Source organism: Cyprinodon tularosa, unplaced genomic scaffold, assembly GCF_016077235.1.
Source record: "Cyprinodon tularosa strain WSP-4 unplaced genomic scaffold, ASM1607723v1 ctg86, whole genome shotgun sequence".
NCBI classification, from domain to species: domain Eukaryota; kingdom Metazoa; phylum Chordata; class Actinopteri; order Cyprinodontiformes; family Cyprinodontidae; genus Cyprinodon; species Cyprinodon tularosa.
Window position 1 is genome coordinate 594,801 of NW_024039629.1, and position 20,781 is coordinate 615,581.

At 38.2% G+C, this 20,781-nt stretch overlaps 1 protein-coding gene across 1 annotated transcript; it reads right to left on the reverse strand.

The window, feature by feature from the left end:
• Nucleotides 1–5,243: 5,243 nt before the first annotated feature.
• Nucleotides 5,244–19,353, reverse strand: LOC119775269 (thymus-specific serine protease). The gene is made up of 13 exons (XM_038273184.1): nucleotides 19,252–19,353; nucleotides 18,384–18,559; nucleotides 15,359–15,458; nucleotides 14,775–14,904; nucleotides 13,340–13,463; nucleotides 12,535–12,612; nucleotides 12,337–12,384; nucleotides 12,117–12,236; nucleotides 8,577–8,741; nucleotides 8,229–8,370; nucleotides 7,962–8,141; nucleotides 7,621–7,766; nucleotides 5,244–5,719 (listed from the first exon to the last, which is right to left on the reverse strand). The coding sequence occupies exons 1-13, from the start codon at nucleotides 19,343–19,345 to the stop codon at nucleotides 5,642–5,644; spliced, it is 1,581 nt and encodes a 526-aa protein (XP_038129112.1). The 5' UTR covers nucleotides 19,346–19,353; the 3' UTR covers nucleotides 5,244–5,641.
• Nucleotides 19,354–20,781: the final 1,428 nt, after the last annotated feature.

Below are 20,781 nucleotides of genomic sequence, written 5' to 3' on the forward strand. Positions count from 1 at the left end.
ACGGGACAAGGACAGCTGGAAATAAACCTGCAACTTTCAGATTGCAAAAAGACTGCCATCTTCCACTGACTCTCCTGTTATATGTGGGTAGGATTCACAAGATAATCAGAAATATAAGAGCAAAAAAAAGCAGAGCAAGAAGACATCCCCAGCGGATAAAAAACGTTTTATGTGTCTTTGAGTAAATTCAGCATTTAAGGTCCCAAATGAAACTAATTCTGGGAGAAAATAATACATTGAATGTTCCTCCCAGGTGGTGGATTGCTTTTGAAAGGTGCTTTAATTGATTTGAAATTTCTGTCCCCATGACATCTTAAACAATTGCGAGCTCCTTGCCTTTTTAATAGAACAAATACTTAACAAGTGTTTGCTTCTAACTTAAGATGAAGGAGATTCTTAAGCCAGAGCAAGCACAGGTTTATTCCCGCTTATATGATTGCAGTTTGTTGTAGAGACCCGCTTTGGAGAAAAAAAATAGTCTCATTTTCTGCACCACAGAGTTGAATATCAGTCAACCAGGTCCTCTGTGCAGTGGCCATTCTGCATGTCAAGGCTGCTGCAGTTATTTGTCTCCTCCTGTCAAGGCTTGAGTGCTCGCTGCTCCACACCCACCAAGGCCAGGTGAGTGTGTGTGCTCACACCAGCATAAATGTTAGCACAGGACAGCAGATTCAGGAATGCATGTACTGTAGTGTGTGTGTCTATATGCAGGCATGTGTGTGGCCCTTGTTGCCTGCTGGAGGGTCAGTGTCCTGCTGTTACCTTTCTAAGCTGGGCGTTCCTCCAGGCGATGCCCGGGGCTACAAAACAGGGCACAACAAGCGGAGAGGAGGTGTGTGCTTGTGTCTTTATTTTTCTCTTATTTAAGAAAGGATCGACTTTTGTTTCATTTTATGTCCTTAAAGCCTCGATTTAGCTGATATTCAAAGAGCCCTTTCCTTCTGTAGAGCCCTCTCAGCATGATTCTGTTTCTTCAAACATACACGCTTCCAGCTGTTTCACATGGTAATCCATCCTCCACAGTTTGATCATCTTGCCACAAAGGTCTAGTTTTACTGAACTTCAGAAGGCCACCCAGCCTTGTTGACTCTGGTGACTCCACCATAAAGGAAATCTGGCTGCCATGACCCCTGGCAGCAACCGCCTTGCAGCAGAAACATCAGACAACTGTGAACCTACTCTGCCTGTGTCGGTGAAGGGGGGATCAGGGTAATGGAGGTATGTAAAAGGAGAAAGGAAGGATGGAGGAAAAGAAAGCGGGGTGAATGCAGAGGGGCTCCACTTTCTGGGTCTTCTTGGAGAATATTGGAATATATTTTCTCCCTCCCTCCAGCTCATCTGCTCTCTCCTTCCTCTCCAGGCAAATCCTCCCTTATTGAGCTTCTCTTGCAGCCTGTTTGCAAACTTTCTCCCCCCAGATCCGCTTCTTCCAGCCACCTGGGTCATTCATCTTTAGATGTTTTTACCAGCTGAGATGAAACATGTGACCAATATTCCACTCCAGATTTTACCCCCCTTTATTTGTAAAGTTTTTTTTGTATTATTTTCCTCTCCACCATTTTTCCTTCTTTCCTCCTCCTCTTCTTTGTTACCCTCCTGCCCCCTCTCCCCCCTCATAGATGGAGATTAACTGGGGAGTGCAGCACCATCCGTCCTCATGACTGTTTGTTGTTAAGGAGATGGATGGAGGCTGCCTCTGCCAGCCCCACGCAGCCGCAATTACACCAGCCGCCATGATGGATGGGATGGAGGGAGCTGGGGGGATTGGGTGGTGGTGGGGGTGGGGAAAGGGAGATACAGAGAGGGGCATCTATCACGCCCCTTAATCTACCTGCCACTGCACAGACCACGATACAGAGTGGGGGCTGAGGTGAGGAGGAGAACCGACTTTTCCTTGACCCCTGGTCAAATTTTTCTCCTCTTCTTTTTTACCCAGTTTCATTGAATTTGCTTCTATGCAGCATTTAGAGTGGAGGGGTCCAGCATAATAAATACTTAAACCCAACGATTGATTTCCCCGAACTGATTGGATTCTTTGAAGCCGAGTGGTTCTGTGTGAGTGTCTGTTTAGGACAGACATCCGCAAGCTTGATCGGGACGCATCTTATAACCAAACAGCAGAACAGTTTGAGTCTGTCACTGCCAGTTAAACATGCAGGCTGCAGGACAGAGACACGGATCCCTATACCAAGTAGTTCATTCTCTCGTCTGAACGTGATACAGGATATCTTTCAAAAGGTTTCAAGTTTCTTGAATTGTTCTGCATTTTTTGTCATTTAAATCCACACACTTTAATGTGTTTAACTGGGGTTTAAAAGTTATTTAACTTCAAAGTGTTTGATTTGTAAAAACCCGATGGAAAGTAATGATATTAAACTTTTTACAAATTCAACTCTTTAAAGTTTGCATCAAACTCTTTTTAGTCTGATTGCTAATAAAATGTTCAAAAGTAAGTAGTAAAAAGAGGCAATCTGTTTGAAATTTAATCTCAGGTTTCACAAGTTTGTTTGAAAGCATAAAGAACAAACATCATCATGAGGATGGATCATGGATTAAGAAGCAGCTTTATGTAATTAGGCAAAGTTATCAGCCTTCGTCATATTACAGGGCTTTGTTGAATCCATGATCTAAAAATGAAGACTTGGATCATCTGCAGGCCTAACATGGCAGGAACTCATCTAAACTAACAGCGAGTACATGAGGAACAGTCAAGAGGCTCAATGTTTCCTAATGAAAGCTCCACAGATACAAACCTCACTCAGATTACTGACAAGTCATGAATTCTACAAATTCAGGCCATTATTGTAACAGTGAGAAGCAATAATTTCATGTTAAGAGGATCATATGAAGGTTTTTTTTTATCAGTTTGCTGCAATTCATGTAAGGATGAATGCAGATGGCGCTAGTTATAGGAACAAAAGTTGAAGGTTTGGAAGCAGCACAACATCTTGTAATCAACAAACCCATGATGAGGCATGGTGGTGGCAGCGTTATGCTGTGGGGATGCTTTTCTTTGATGGGCTCATGGATGCTGTTTAGAGTTGATGGAAGCGCTGAAAGAAAACCTTTCAGAGGCTAAAATAAACTGGAGTGGTGGTTCAAATTCCAGCAGCAGAACTAGCTTTAAGATCCAGTCAGAGTGACAGTGCAATCAAAGCAAAGCTATATCCTGGAATGGCTTTGCAGAAATCCAGACCCAAACATGATTTTAGCCAGTCGTTGGGCTGAAAAATAATGCTTTTCCAAAGCACCAACTCCAGAGACACATTTCAGATTTAGCCTAATTAAGTTAAGGCCTTTCAAAAGCAGCTGTGTTTCTGTTTCTACCTCAGTGTTATAATTTACTGGCTATTTTATTATTTCTAACATAAATCCAAAAAGAAATGCCTCGAGGTTTCACGTCACAGCATGACAAAATATGAAAAGGTTCAATTGATAATACTTTCACGCAGCGCACAATCATCCCCAGCTTGTACCTGTTGAAGGTACCAACACCTGCCATGCCTCATCATCGTTTCCCACCATGCTACAGAAATGTTATGAAAAGTAATCTGAGGTCGGCTACCCTCTACCCCTCCTCCTCCCATCCAAATTTTTCTCCTCTACCTTCTCATCTGTCCACAGGAGTGAGAGATGGGATGGCGGGATTAATACTCTTCCGCCCAAACCAAGCCAGGGAATGATGGATGGACGGGCGCAGGAAGGGAGAGGAGGAGAAGAGACAGATTAAAGCAGAGAAGTCTGAGGGGTTCATAAATCCAAAATGTGGGGTTGGAGAAAGGAGGGGGAGACCTGCACCGTATCAGACTCTAATAACATCTGCAAGAAATCTATGAGGAGGTAGACAGAGGTGCAATGAGAGGGGGGAGGGGTAGATGGGGAGCAATGTAATAGCATTAGATGTAATCCAATCATGGCAATAAGATGTGAATGGATGAGTGTGAGCAACTGTGATTATGCAGAAGAGCGACGGTGGCGTATTGAGGAAGCTCAGGGAGGTTGCTCGGCGTTGGACATTAGATCAGCGGAGGAAAACTTTTCACAGGGGAGCTTTCCCCCTCAGAGGCACCATGAAAACACTGTGCTCATTGGAGCTTTGTCACTTTTAACGTTTAAAGCTGGAGCGATGCTTTAAATCGCGTTGTTCTATCATGGAAACCATGAACTCTGATTGTTCACCTCCGTGCGGAGGCCACCGGCACGTTAAGTGCAGCCGTGACCTGACTCAGTTCAGATGGAGTGCTTCTTCACCTTCCTTCTCTTCTTGGCGACCCCATCACTGCCCCCTCCACCCCCCCGAACCTCCTCCCCTCCATCCACCAGGGCCACATTTTTCATGGCCCAGCTGTCGGAGGGCCGTGATTGGTTGGCTCTGCGGACAGATAGCCGATAGGCTCTGATTAATAGTTGAGGCCCAAGAACTTCCTCATTGATCAACAGGACAGGCTGCAGAGAGAGAGAGAGGAGGAGGTGGGGCGGTGGTGGGGAGAGAAAAAGCATGCCCTGTCGCTCTCCTGGCTGATAATCTAGATAGCAGCTCATGGAGTTTGTGGTAGTGTGTGTGTCTCTTAGTTTGCAACACTGAAGGGATACAGATTACCAGGAACAAGATGCCCCCCAAAACTAAAAGAATAAAATTAGCTGTCCCCCAATTCAGTCTATGCAGAAATGAGATTACATCTGTGGGTGAAGAAGCATTTAGCAACAACATAGAAACCCAGCAGCAATCACCACTGAGGCCTTTTGTGTGTCAGTGGAAGCATTGTTTTATATTTAAAGTTTTTTTTCCCCATGAAAGCTGATCCTGCTCTGGATCATAGAAAATCCTTCCCGTAACAAATTCCCTTTTTTTAATGCATTTGATAACACACCATTACAGTATCAGTGTGTGTCATAAGGCCTGCGTGCCTGTGTGTGCCCTCCTGCAGCTCTGTCCAACCTCCAGTTGATTGATGAGCTCCACTCCCACGGGGGTCAGCAGGGTCATGACCTCCCACTTTTGACCCTCCTGCTGAGAGGTTCACGCATACACACGCACACACACACACACACACACACACACTGAAACAGATGGCGTTGGGACAACTGGTTCTCCCCTCACCTTTTCTCCTCAAACACGTTCCGTATCTTCACGATTTCTCTGATGTTAAAAATAAAACAGCCCGACCGTATCAGCTCCTCAGATAGAGTCGGGCACAGCACTTTTTCTTTTTTTGGAAGAAAGCACGAAACAAATCTGAGGAAAGTGTTTCACCTTGACAGGTTTACTGCATTTAATCAGTAACAGCAGATTAATGGCTTCAAACTTTAATATCAGGTGGTTTCGAGAAACAAGTTTACTTACAAAGTTACTCCATCACATTCCTAGTGATTAAAATAATGGAAGAAACAGCAGTTTTTTTATTGTAGCAAAAAAATTATACAAAATTATAACTTCTTATTAGATCGAAATGCTAACGGGCAGCAGGTTGGTTAACTGCAGGGCTGAGATTGTCATTGAGACAAAGCAAAACGTGGGGACAACAGGAGGAAATAGAGGATAGGATTGAAGCAGAGCATTCAGCCTAGAGTTTGAACAGTTCTTTCTTTATCTGTTTCAGAAAACAATGATAAGAGTTGATCTGGCTCTAATGTGACCTGGTCACAGGCAGGGTTTACTCTTTTTCATCTGCTCCAGAGCGGCTGTTTTCAGCCAGCGGGTGACGTGGTTCTCAATTTCCTGAGAGAACAAAAGACAGGTTCTTAAAATTTCCTGATATTAAACAGTGTCATTAAATGAATAGAGCTGATTAAACATGTAGGCTAGTTACAAAATGGGTAAACATGAGGAAACTGCACATGATCTGGCCTGATTGGTGAGCAGCAAATGCACCACATCTGTTTGCTAAGTGTTTATTAGGAATACACTCTGATTTTAAAGTTTTTATAGTGAATACATAAAATGAGCAATTTTGCTATCAGACTTTTGTCTAAGAGTAAAATCAGAGGAAGATCTAAATATGTAACAAACAAGAAGGCATTGATTGTCTTTATTGATCTCACTCTTTACATTGGAGAAAAGGCAAACTTCCCATGGTGCACTTCACTCTGTTTCTATTTGCTACTGTCTGACCCCGAGTCCACTTTATAAAATACCAATAAGCTGTGTTCAAACAGCGCTGGACAAAATCAGCATCTGCAAAACCTGCAATTGAGTGACAATATCACTGAATATAAAATATATAGTAATATATCAATTTACTTTACAGGCTGGTCTTAATTTAAAGAAAGTATTAAATATTCTATAGGAAAGAGTTTCTTAGTTTTCAGCCATATGAGTTGAAATATCTATATAATTATGACGAAATTAAAGATGTTTTGTTCAAAATTACACAATAGTACTATCTGTCAAAAGCAAATATCTGTACTTTCATTTGTATGCTTTATGCCTGTGATTGAGAAAACATGAAGCATACAGTATTGTTGTTGATCGTGTTGACCACGTGGCTTCTTTCTAGTTTCACTTAAAAACATAATATAACTAGGGACAGGAGTGGAAGCATTAGCTTTAAACTCTTTGTGCATCTCATCATAATATAACATTTTTATTGCTATGTTGTTGCATTGTCCCTATCAAATAATTAAAATGAATATTTGTAAAACAATTGATGATATCTTATGGAGCAAATGTAAAAAAAAATAGTTATAATCACTAACTTAAATGCAACAGACAAATTAAATGTTTAATTATTTTAACAATTTAAGCATAGCTGTATCTACATAAAATGATTTGGCAAAAATACAAAGCAAAACATATCCTCCTTTTATAAATTCAAAACAACAGATTTTAAAACAAACTTGAAAATTACTGAAAAACTAAAAATAGGACGAAGAAATTAAACCAAACAACCAAATTACTTAGTTATTTTAACCTTAATTTAGCAGACTTCTAAATGATGTTTTTTGGGTTTAAAATTGTTATTAGATATTATTTATTTTTATTTTTCTAAATCATATTTTCTAAATAGCCCGTTTATCTTTGAAACTGATTAATAGAGGTTTAATTCATCTTAAGATGCATGACTTTTGTGGACATTAATGTTCTAAAATGTATGCAAAGCATCAAGATTTGTTGTTTGTTTTAATCACAAGAGTTGTATGTAATAAATGTTGCTGTTTTTTTCTAATACGACTATGTTTACCTACCTACAGGTGAAGGGTTTAACTTTTGGAAAAGGGGTAAAAAATAAGATAATGGCTTAATAGGATCACCAGTTTTGTTGTTTATTTTAAAAAGCCTTTTTGCACATAGCAGAAAGATGGCTGATATTGTTTCAATCAATACAGTGAAATTAGAGCTGTCAGTGAAAAATGAGTTGGATATAAATCCACATTATATTTAAAAATTTGTATTTTTTTTTATAAGAAGCAAAAATGTTTTTTTGTTGTTTTTTTTCATATTACCAACCTAAGACAGTTTTATCATAATGCTGTAGCCATAAAATCCAACAAATAACATTAAATTATGAGGTTATAACCAATTATATATCAAAATGTCAAAATGTTTAATTGGTTTGAATACTTTTGCAGAGTAATGCAGTCTTTGCTCAGACAACAAACACCTGAGTCAGGAGGCCGTACCTGTCTCGCCTTCCTGAGTGAGTGGGGGTCCTTTAGTCTTTGACTCGACATGTCAGCACAGTGCGCAGTGTTCTTAATGAAAACTGTCTGAGCCTCATCAGTGCTGTCCTGAACCACTGACAGCTCTTTCCATGGGTCCACTCCACCTGCAGTGATGATGATGATGATACAGATGTACTTAATGGCCCTGCTGCACTGGTTTCTTATTTAATCTTGACACAGCAGACGAGTTTCCTTGCAGGGGTTGACTGTCTAGAAAATTGAACTGTTTCTGCTCACTGTGGTATGGAGCTTTATTCATTGGCTTTGTTGTTTTTTTTCTCCAGTGAAGCGAACCTTACCATTAACATAAAGGACCCTGGTTGTTTGAGGGTGGTCTCCACCATAGTAGCTGTTTGTGAAGGCAATGCGTGCAGGCAAAGAATGCTGGGAAATACCAAAAACCTCTGCACAGAGCTTAGTCTGAGCCTGAAGGGTTAACATCCCAGAGAATGGACAGGTGGCATCCTCACAGGTTTGATCTATGAGTAAATGGGAAAAGAAGGTCTGAGACAGAGAAGGGATGATCATTTGCTATATGTGTTATAATCTGAGTAAGTGTTTTGTACAGAAGCCAAACTCAGTGCAGGTCTGGTAGATCCACTGCCTCTCTGATCTTCTACGATGCCTGTGAGACGTGTCCAGCAGATCTTTCACTGTTTTCTCATGAGATATGTCCAGGCATGGTTCATTAGAGGTGGAACGGTAAATCTGTGCACACATGAAACATTTCAGCTAAGAGCAAAATATTTTATTAAATAATAATATCAGAAGATTCCTATCAGACACCACTTTGTCATTCTTACTGCAGGGCCCCTAAGGGCTCAAGTGAAGTTTTCACTGAAACGGCTCTGTGCTGACATCTAGTGGTGTCTAGATAATAAAAATACACAATTACCACAAAGAGCATTTTATACCTGTGAGAGTTTCACAAGGCGGTTGTAAGCCTCCATCTCTCCTTCATTCTCCTCACGTTTATCGGACATAACACTACACAGCTCCTTTATAGACATAAGCACTCCCTCCTCGTTGTACTGCACGGTTCCCATCATGATGTCGGCCAAGCTTTGCATCAGCTCCATCTGTGGTCAAAATGTCAGGCAGGTTTATTATTTATGTGCAGTCTTAATCCAAACTAGAAAATTGAAAAACAAAGCCGGGGATGAGACAATTAAACGATATCAGGCTTCATTTGGGGTCACTGCTATAAGAGCTAAAAGGCTCTGGGTTAGAAAATGCAATTTTATTCCTTTCTGCTTCTTTTTAAATCTGTCCAACCTATTACTACATATGATTTTAGTTTATTTTTCAATCATATTTGTACTTTTTGAACTTATCCCTTTCTTACATAGGCATACATTCATACCGCAAATTACACAAACATAAACATTTAGAAAAAAGAGGAAATTAATATCACTACCTAATTTAATCACGTTTCTTCTATTCAACTCATTCTGAAAAAGGCTTATTTACTTATGGTACTCAAAAAAAAAGGTGAAATACTCATAAAACACAGAAAGGTAAAACAAACAAAAAAAAACATGCAACTGGCTGTGCAGGCAGGAACAATTTCAATTTGATTTTAAAAGCTATCTGACTCGTTTCATTATCGAAAAAAAAAAGTAATAAAGTGTTCAGCATTGTCGGGTTGTGTGGAGGTTTTTAGAGGACCCAAATGCAGAGATGGAAACTGAGGTGGTTTCCTTCAGATTTTATGCAGGATTTAAAAGAAGCATAGTCCAAACACAAAATGCAGAACCCAAAAACCCAAGAGAAGTCAGGGAAAAGACACACGAGGAGCCATAAAATGACGAGGAACCAGCCAACACTAACTGAAGAGGATGAGTATAAATGGGAGACTGAACAAAGACCAAGCTAAGCAGCAGATTGGGAGCAGGTTTGGAGAGAAGAATCTAGAAGGGAGCTAGGAGAAGGATACTGACACAATATGGTAAACAAGAAATACATAAGAACTCCAATACAACAATAAACAACTAGAATAACACAAAATGGAAATAAAACAAAAACGAAAACTTAAACCGAATCAAACTGTTCAGATATTGCTAACTGTTAATAAACAGTTTTTTGAAAATGTTGTATTATATAACAGTTCTTTTTATTTTGTCTTTAAGTTAGCTAGAGTTGTTCAGGTTATCCTGATCTGTCTCAATAAGTATGCTACTATTGTCTTAGGCTGCTGGAGGACATGAGAACCACTTAACATCCTTCTTTTTCAATCTACTTCTATTCTCCAATTCTGCAGTATTTTTTAGTTCAACCCATAACTTGATTTTCTTTTTGCTTTTTTCCACCATAATAGCAACACCTTTCATCAGCTTAATGTGTTGAAAACTAAGGAGATGATTGATTTTAGACATAATCTCCCAGCTCCTCATATATCATCCATCATAGGGGATGAGGTTGAGACTGTTGACACTTCCAAACATCTGCATACTGTGACAACAAAAAGGCTTAAAATCTTTGTAAAATAGGAATGTGGATATTTTTTAAATCTTACATTTAATCCATTCTGACTTTTTTCTGTGATATGCTGCTATGAAAACCTCAGTGTATAACATTAAAACTGCCAAAGAATTGTGAATGTCAGCAGCAAAATCCAAGGGGCTCAGCAACACACCCACTACTGCTCAATTTCTCAACTCTTAGTTTCACCTCTTGCTGACTGGATTGTGCTTTAGGCTTCCTTCTATTTAGGTTAAGGATCTTGTGTCTTTATCATAGATGGTAACTTTGTTTTAATTTATATTTGGCCACTGCGGTTTTTAGTAGGGTCTTGCCCGTGTCCTCACTAAGACTAAGAAAGTAGAGCACATCACCCCAGTTCTAAAGTCCTTACACTGGCTCCCTGTATCTCAGAGAATAGACTTTAAAATACTTCTGTTAGTCTATAAATCTCTGAATGACTTAGCACCTAAATACATCACAGACTTGCTATCAGTTTATCAACCCTCCAGACCACTCAGGTCTTCTGGCTCCAGCCTGCTCTGCATAACTAGAACCAGAACTAAACATGGAGAAGCAGCATTTAGTTCCTATGCTTCACTTATCTGGAACAAACTTCCAGAAAACTGTAAAAGTGCGGAAAGCCTGAGTTCCTTTAAAGCAAGACTAAAAACACATTTGTTTAGGATTGCCTTCGACTATTCTAGTTAAACAGTTCAACAAAAACATGTTTTCTTTAATCCAACTGTTTTTAATATTCTTTTTTTGTTTCTGCATTTTTTATTTTATTTTATTTGTTTTTTATTTTTTCCTACTTGCTTTGATTCTGTTTTATCTTCCTGTATTTTAATCATGTAAAGCACTTTGCATTGTCTTTGTACTGAATTGTGCTATACAAATAAATTTGCCTTGCCTTGCCTTGTTTTTATCTTACAGTAACAGATTTCAAAAATGTATTAATAGAATTATTTATTATTTACTTTTCAGTGCTATCAGCAACTAATAAGTTTTTAGTTGTTTTTTTTTTGCCCTATTGCCCACTGGTTAAAGAGGTTGCATTTAGTCTCAGGTCCTCAGTTTAAGTATCAAAATGTTGGTTTGTTTTCTAATTTCTAACAAATTTTCTACTGGGGATTAATACATATCTGAATGTTAGTGCTCTATAGTGCTGAAATACTTTTGTAACTTTTAAAGTCAGATGTGGAAATCAATTCCATGGCTGCAGGTGCATAGAATCCTTCATGCCGACTATTTCCACAAACAATTGGAAAAGAGCAATTCGCTCTAACAACCTCAGTGAATTCCACTCTGGTCCCATGATAGGATTCAATCAGTGCAATGATTTAAATCAGAATATTTTCTATTAACCATCTCACAACCAGTGAAAGTGTTTTGGAACGACATCAAACAGTTGAGACAGTTGAAGGCCACGTGACTTCATAAGGAAGGATTGCTGCACATCAACTCAAGAGCATAGAATAGGTTTTCATGGTTGGGCAGCTCATTAAATCCTTACATCTCTGAGTGCAATTCCAGGTTTCAGATGGTGGTGGTGTAAGACCACAGTTGTTTGATAATCCAAAGGATTAGTTTTGATTTTGCCAGGAGAAATGTTCTTGTCTAACTGCACTGCAACAACTATAAACCTGGGTCCCGGTGGAGTTATGGTGTGAAACTGTTTGGATTTATAGTAAAGTTTACAGTATTATTAACTCTTAATGCTTCAACATTACCAATACTTTTCTTGAAAATTTGTTTAAAATGTTCTTGTACAACCAAAAAGCGAAAGCTTTTCTATTTGAGTTGAAGTCATTATAGTGTAGCTGCAAAAGGTAAATATTGAAACAAAAGGGGAAAATGTTCCTTTGTTTGGCGTTTTAAAATAAACTTGAACACTGATTTATAAATGACAACAAAATAAATATTAAAACTGCTTTGTGGTTACATCTTAATGTTTGTTTCTTTTAGTTGAAGAAAAAAAAAAGAGACATCACCTGATCATCAGGATTATTTGGAGTCTGGCAGCAGCCAAAGTCTGCAGCCACCTTGGTGAAATTTTCACTTATCAGAGTTGCTTCGACAAGAACAAACGCCTCCCGGACTTTAGCCAGGCACTGCCGACAGCGGAAGAGACTCAATATAAGCCAAACAAATGCAGAGAGGAAGTAAATTTTTCACACATTATTGATGGGGAAACTGAGGGCATTTTCACACCTCCTCTGAGCCACCAACAGCCTCATTCTTTAGACCTAAACCGACAACCTAAGAGAAGGAGAATAAAGACATGAAAAAGAAGGAAATGAGAAGTTGCGGTCCACTTCTGTTCTTACAGACAGTTCTGTTTTTCTTTATGCAGTCAAAAGTAACATTTCTAAGGTTAAGGATTTGGTAGATTAATTAGTGGCTCCTTACATTGCTGTACTCAGAAAAATCCAGCTTTGCCTTCACTGGAGCAGAGGAAGCTACAGCTCCATACACCAGATTGGGAAACTGCAGATTGGACAAAGAAAATGTATGAGCTAATTTAAAGTGTAACTCACCCCATATGAAAAAATAACCCAAATTTTGAAAAATCCCACCCAGGTGCTCGATGCAAAGAGACCCTGAGGGGTGGGAAAGAGGTGGGGAGCGGTGGTGTTGTCATCACGAGAAGACTATCTTACTTTGGCCATATTGAAGCATAGAGAGAAGGTGAAAGGGATTCTTGTAGTAATCCCAAAAACAATGAGTCACAATGAGTCCCACTTATGACAGCATGTTTGAGTGTGTTTTAGATAGAATTTGATAATCAGATGTAAACTCTACCGCTGGAAAAAAGCTACATATTATGTCTGCAGACATTTACAATTTAAATAACCATGTGCAATGTTGTAGTTGGCTAAGTGTAGAATATCTTCCTTTCCTTTTGTTGGTGGACCTAATTTTTCAACTCTTTGTGCATAATTTATAGACTCTAAGAGGCTTCAAAGTATTTCTATAGCAAAATATCTCTTAATTATACTTCTGTTCTGCAATTTCACAGAGAAATCAAGATGAAGAATATTTATCACCAATCACATTTAATTGAAACAGAATAATATCTTTGCAAGTTTCAACTTAGTTTCAGGATTAATTAATCTATACTTTTTTTTATTACATGACGGACATAAAAAAAAAAAAATGTGAAACCACTATGTCTATTAATTTGAGAGATCCATAGGTGAACCAGGTGTTTCACCTTTCCTCTAAACCAGGCAGACAAAGATCCAGAGTAGGAGCCTCCAAAGCTGATCCAGGTGTTCCTGCAGCTCAGATTAAAGCTCTCGCTGATGTACTGATGAAATACAGCCAAGTCAGCCAGCCTGAATCAAAGACAATAAAGATATGCAGTGAAAGGATTTGGTCTAGATCTGTTTTAGACTCTCAAATAATTTATAATCAAAGATAAAATTAGCAAATAAGAAAACAAATCCTTCAAATTATAATTTTTTCTTTGAGAGCAGGAAACCGTCCAAACCTGCCTGGCCCCATGTGAGAAAGGTATCATCCCATTTAGAAATTCTAAACTTGCTGCAGCTAAACATTTTTTTTAATTTTTGTTTATTGGAAAGCCAAGTTTAACGAGCCCCAACCAAGCTAGTAAACATAATTTGTCTTTTAATCAGTTAGTTTTTATGAAGCCACACTGAATGATCACCTTAATGATCGTATGGATTATTAAGGTAAAAAATCTTTAGTTGACCGATGAGACAAAATGTAATTTTTCAGACTTTAGATTTGTCAAAAGTATTCATACTTTGAAAAGTATCCATACTCAAACATTGTATCTGGATAGCAATTTGGCACGGTATTGATGCTAAGGACAAATGCAGTTTGCATATTTCCATTATAGTTATTTTGATCACAGTGCTATTGGTATCAAGTATCAACTGTTTTTCTGGATATCTATATTGAGTTTGACATTTTTTTTACCATAACAATCCTGTAAGACATAGAGCTAACAGAGTATTTCAGATAAAGAAAAGCATGCATTCTGTAAAACATAGAGGTGGATGTGTGATGGTATGGGACTGCTTAAGATTATGTTTTTATGCTCCAAAGCCTTCCAGCTGTATATGGTTGAGTTCAAATATTTCTGCCAAGGAGAGTGGGCCTGATGCCAACATTTGCTCAACGTTGTGGTAGGTTTAGGGAGAACTTAGTTTTTAATTTAAAACCAAGCAAGTTTTCAAGCATGTCTTCTTTTATATAATAAGTATTGTTTCCTTAGATCTCTGTTGAACTATAAAATTTGCTAATGCTCTAAATCATAGCAGTTTGACTAGTAAGAAAAATAACTCTATAAAGTACAGTAAATATATTAGACATCTGCAGATTCGTGCAAGCTTAGATATATGAAATTGTAACTCTTTCTCACTCCTGGCTTTGAAGAGTACAATGATAAAATGTTTTCAGACTTAGATAAAGATGAGGTGACACTAGTTAGTGGAACAATCATAAACATTCTACTCAAAAATCATTCTATAAGGAATAAGCTACAGGAGACATCTGAATAGAAACAAGATAAATAATAAATCAGATGGACAAAATGAGAAAAGCATAAACTCCTTATTTCCAGGTACACACACATGCTTACACACGCACACAGAAATTGGGGAAAAGCCAACACTAACGCCTGCTGGCTGCTCAGGTATGCCAGGTTCTCTGTTTCCAGTCCATCAGGGTTGATGCTGTCACCATAGAAACGGTGCTCCACAGCCAGCAGCAGACCCCCGTGCTCTTTTGCGATGTCAACATGATGACCTGCAAAAAACACGTTACGTACTGAAATGTTTCCAGTTTATATTCAAGTAAAACACAAATACAGAATAGAGCAGACAGCTTAGAATTTTCAGAGCATTTCAAATGACTAAAATGGGATTTTAAGTGTTTGTCATGATATGGATAGTGTTGTTACACTTTATTGCTTAGCTGTTGTGTTAAACTCAATATGAGTTTAAATCTCTAATTAGACATTGGAAACTTATACAGAAGTTTGTGTTGGGTTATAACTTAATGAAGTTTCCTTAATGACATTGCTATTCTGCAGCTTTGAAATAAGCATGCCTAAATCTTTGCAGGACAAAGAAAAATTGCAAGCAATGATCCTCTACAGCCTCAAAAACTTACTCTCTGTTAATATAGGACTTTTCCTAAAGTCTATTGTCAAGTTAATAAATGATTAAAGAGATCATCATCATTTTGCAGGCTACCGTACCTGTAAGTACATCAAATTTGCAGATGGGCCCTTCTCCACCAACGAAGAGAAACACAGGACCCTCCGGACGTTGCCAGTACTCCTCGTTCACCAAAAACCGCTGTGACCCAGACAGACATGCAGACATGATTGGAATTATAAAATCATAAGTACAGATATAACAGTCTAATATTCTATTTACACTGCGATTGGTTGAAGGTCTGGATGGGATTCGCCCCAAACTACCGTACAATAGTGCTATGTTGATTGGCTGTGTGGTATCATGGAATATATATTCAAAATTAGCCTGAAACTGGGAAAAGTAGCACATCTGCTGGAGATGTCCTGTGTGGCACCAGTGTAGAAGACATTTGAAGAACTAGGAGCCGGCAGCAATGACCCCTCATCTGTTAAAGACCCTCAGAGGTTGATCCTCATCCATCTTTGTCTGCTGTTGAGATCTTCATGGATCCGCTGCAGTGTGCCTATCAGCCTGGCATCATCTACTGTACCTGCAGCTCTGACTTCTGACCCACTTGAAGAATCCTGGAACCCCTGTGGAGATCATATTGCATGATTTCTCTTGAAATTTCAACACCAACCAGCCTCCACCTCTGGAGTGGCACACAGCTGTTAGGGCCAGACCAGCATCTTCCGGACAACCTTCCTGGAAACAACCCAAGGTTATAGTACAGGGGCCCCACTGGGAACTGTACTGAGAAATGTTCTGTTCCCCCTCCGCACTATAGGATTCCCCATCCTTAGTTACAGGGTCTCTGTTCTCTGCCATACTCTGTCCCCATACAGGTTAGGTTAACTCAGAGTAGAGACAGTGGACACTGGATTTTGTGGACTGGTACCAGCAGAAGCACTTCCTAATCAACACAGGAAAAGTTAAGCAGCTGGTGGTGGAATTACAAAGATAAAGACCCAGAGCAGCTACACTGGTGAATGTCAAGGAAATTTATATGGCGATAATATACTTTTATAGATAGCTGGGTGGACCCAGAAACAATAAAGTGGACCACAGTAATAATGCTGACCCTCTCTCTCTCTAAAGTGTCAGAGCGGCTTCTATCTGCTAAGGAAACTGTTGGAAAGCTTAAAACCTTTTTTGACTCTGTGGTAGCACCAGACATTCACTATGGTTTGGTATGGCATTCAGAGTTAGATCAGCACATCAGGAAGGTCAAAGTCTCAGAATGTGCAGGGAGACTGGAGAACTCTAGCAACATAACTTAACTGTCGGACAATACCAATGCATCTATTTTTTCAGAACTAGAGAGCTCCAGTAAAAGACTGTCTCACTGTAATTTATAGCAGATCAATCTCCCAACATCTCCTAAATCATACTACCATAACTCTTTCCAACAAGCTCAAAAAGTTGTTGTTATTGACAATTAAGGTATTTTTGTTTCTTGGTTTGTAATAAGCCTGTTGCTGTTTTTAAGCACAATTATACACTGGAGTTTCAAATACTTTCAACCAACCTGCTCAGATGGTTAAAAGTATAATTCCCTACTATGAAACCAACCCCAGGCAGCTTGAATAAAGAAAGCATTTCTTTTTTTCAAAACTGAACCTTTAGATGGCTATTTATGCTTTTATTATAACCAGGCTTCACCACTGCATTGCCATCTATTCTTTGCTCAAACAGTCCTTTTAGAAACTCCTTGAGTTTTTTATAGTACTAAGCTTCCATCTGGAGATGGTAAGAGATATCAATTCCAACTTGGACCTCCTCTGCTGGCCTGGTTTACATTTTATAGTTCAGTTTAATTTTAAGTTTTTTTTAAATTGTTTTTAAAAGTTTCCATGGTCTTACCTGTTTCAGCTGTTTCACCAAACTCTCCTTCTCAATGTTTCAGGTAAGCTGATCAGATGCTCCTGGAGCAGCCATGGTCAAGCAGGTCAAACTCAGAGAGGATAGAGCCACACTGCTGCTCCTCCTTTATAGAATAAACTCCCAATTTATGTCAGACATTTCCCATTTACTGACCACTTTAAAAAATTGTTTGAAGTTTATTTTATTCCTTGGTTTTGGCTCAACATTAAGCTTTTTTTGCTGTATGTTTTTATCTTGTTTTGTTGTTTTGCTGAGATTGCTGTTTCAATTGTTTTCCTTCTTTATCTTTGTTGCAATGTTCTTGTTCCGACGCAGCCCTTTGTTTCAACGGCAGTTGTTTATAAAGTGCTCCATAAATAATTAATGTAGTAAAAGTACCTGTACAGTATAAGGATTTTTTTTTTCTACACCAAAAATATGTTGCTGTTCTTGTTTGGATGTAGCATTCCTTGTAACTCTAGGTCCTGCACCCCGGATCATATAGACGGTAAAATATGTACTGAGCATTATAATGATGATTTCCATCTTTAATTTAAAAGGCACAATATGAGAAAAGAGGAATATAAAATTTGTCACTTAACACAGCTCACATTCGGCGCACAGACACTACAAGTAATTAGTAAAAGTAATTTTCTCCAATAAAGTTAAGTGATGACTGATAGATGTGTTACTCATCTTTACTGGAGCGCTGAAATTAAGTTTATGCAAGTGAATGTTGGGCTCTTGTACTGGGATATTACCGGTATACAGTTGCCATAACAACCACCTACAATCTGCCATAAGCTTGAAAAAAATTGGTGACATTGAAAATAAAAGTCACTCTTGCTACTATCTATCTATGCATAATCCCAGGGTTTGACTTATTTAGATTTTATTGTAAATGACCAGCCAGTTTATGCCTGATAGCATCTATATTCATCTAACTAAGAGGTGTCCAGGTACCTTTAGCAGATAGATGCCTCAGATAAAAATGTCCCCACGTAACTCTAAAAGTGGTCTAAGGAAAACAGTCCCAAAAAATTGGGTTATGTTGAGAAAACAAGATCCTCCAGAATAGTTGTAGCATAAACAGGAACTTAGTTAACATTAATAATAGGTTACATTGTTTAAAGAAAGGATAATTAGATCATTTTGCTGCACTTATAAAAACATGAGAAAATGCTAGGCTAAAAACACATTTCTAATATACTTATAAGCTACCTGACGGAAGGTGTTGATGTTTTGCCGGTTAAAATGGTCCAACGGCTGATCAAGAACGCCCTCCTTCACGTGTTGAAGAGGCTGATGTTCATCAGCAAGCGCCGTCTGGAAAAACTCTTTATTTCTCTGAGTGTGAAGATCACGGAAACGCTGAGTGATCTTTAACAGAATCCGTCCTGCAGTTAAACAGTGAAGAAAAAAAAAAAAAACTAGGAAAAGAAAGATAATTTATGCAATTGCAAACCAGAATTGTGTGCGGAAGCTAAGATAGTTAAAGGGCTAAGTAATGATTTTATTTTTTGTTGTTTTTTTTTAATAGGCAGCTGAGTACCGTATCTTACCAAAGGTTTTCTAATTTAAGCTTTTATTATTATTGTTTTTATTATTGTTATTATACAGTTACAAGTACCGAGCAACAAAATTAACTCTTTGTATTTAACACATCCCCTTGGGAAGCAGTACGCTGACATTGTGCGGCATCCGGGGAGCAGCGTGGGGTTAAGGGTCTTGCCCTGGGACCCAGAGTTTCAGTCTGTGGGAGTGGAGCTTGAACTTCAGTACTTAACTGCTCTAATTCTGGAACTTGTAAATGAATCACTACACAGGAGTTTGGTACCACTGATGTACATGATCGATTTCAGGACCAGCAATTTCTACCAATATCATCTGTTTGGCATTTTTATAACAAGTGTTTGCAATAGTAACTGTAACTATAATCGCCTGTAACTGATCAAAGCTTTCAAGAATTGGTTTAACAGGAGTTACCATAACAGAGCCTTCTGCCAAAATATGTCCAAAACTGAGACCACAAAAACTTTATTATTTTATGATAAAGTATTCAGTTAAATCCAAAAACGCATTTACTCACCAGAATTGACAACATTAGGAAGAAGCAGAAGAAGACTGCAGGTAGGTAAGAAAAGCATCTTTATTGCATCCAGATACTGAAAACTAAGTGGCATACCCTTCCCACATCCAAGACTAGGAAGGATGTTAATGTTCTGCAGCTTCTTTTATATCCTTCCTAAAAAGGGCTGTACTTCACTTGTGACTCTAGCTGGCGCACTATGATCACCTTTAATATAAGCATTGTTTGATCTCTGTATGTGTCAGTGAGCGTTAATATGTATGTTTGAAACAGAAAGAGCTTATAGATTGTTCAGCATTAAATAGCATCAACTCAGTTATGTAATTAGATAGTTTTGTCTTGTAATGGCTTTTTGGGAAGCCTTCAGTAACAAGTTTGGGCATGGAAATCTCTAAATCAGGACTGGTAAGTAGTGAGAAGTTTTTACTTATTTTATTCACTGAATTGTTTAGTTTTTGTTTAAAAAAATAGACAATATTTAAACTTAAAAAGATGACCACAGGAAAAAATGGTTTGAAGCTGTAGAGGTTTGCTTTTTTACCATTTAGATTTTCTTCTTAATAAATTGGAAGGACAATGATAAAGGCCTATGATTAGATCTTTTTTTTTTTTTCACATACATATCTTAGACATAGGCATTTCACTCAGCCCCCGGACTAAATCTTTTTTTTTTTTTTTTTTATAGCTTAAGCCTAGTCTGACTGGATGCAAAGTCTGGAAAAATATGTTTATTTCCCAATGTGTCCTTCAGTTTAGCTTTGTGAGGATATCTCAAAAGAGATTATAGTAATAAAGAGATGCCACACCTTTCTAGTAGTACTGAAAAACAAACAGCAATTATTTTACTCAGATACCTTTCATAGAGTCTGATGTTGTCTGTGAACACATGGCAAACTGTGTATGTGTTAGGACAGCAAATTAAAATTTGAATTAAGCTCAAATCATGGTCAAACAGATAACTCAGCACATATATGGAATGGTCTGCCTTGGCTACACAGAGGCTTTGTCATTGGTATATATTTATACATATAAAGCTATTCTTGGTGCGCTTCCATCTTATTTATGTTCACTTCTTATGAAAAAAAAGTACTAGTCATTACTCTCTCCGTTCTCAGGCTGTTGTCTTGTTTTCTGTCCCTCGTGTCAGTACTGAGCTAGGTAAAAAGACCTTTGCTTACTCTGCTCCCTTTACATGAAATTTGCAGCAAAATAACTTGAAACTTAGTAAATTGGTTCCTTTGAATACTTTTAAGCTGAGAATGAGATGTTTTTGAGTTGGACTCCCTCACATGTCAATGTTTTAATTGAAATTTTATTGTAAGTGCATATTTGGCTTTCATGTTTGTGTCTTTGTATGTATGTAATGATGTGATGTAATTTTGATGCCTATCTTGGCCAGGTCTCCCTTGCAAAAGAGATTTTTAATCTCAATGGGTATTACCTGGTTAAATAAAGGATAAATAAAAATAAATAAATAAAAATATATATGGAATAAGGTCACCATAACATTCAAAATATGAGGATATATTA

What these genes read in the sequence shown, in the direction of transcription:
- LOC119775269 (XM_038273184.1), bottom strand. Translation starts at nt 19,345, where the DNA reads ATGCCACTTAGTTTTCAGTATCTGGATGCAATAAAGATGCTTTTCTTA. An exon ending in CAAATAATCCTGATGATCAG is followed by an intron (nt 8,742 to 12,116) that starts GTGATGTCTCTT and finishes TTTTGACCACAG; the next exon opens with ATGGAGCTGATGCAAAGCTT. An exon ending in GCCTTGTGAAACTCTCACAG is followed by an intron (nt 8,371 to 8,576) that starts GTATAAAATGCT and finishes ATGTGTGCACAG; the next exon opens with ATTTACCGTTCCACCTCTAA.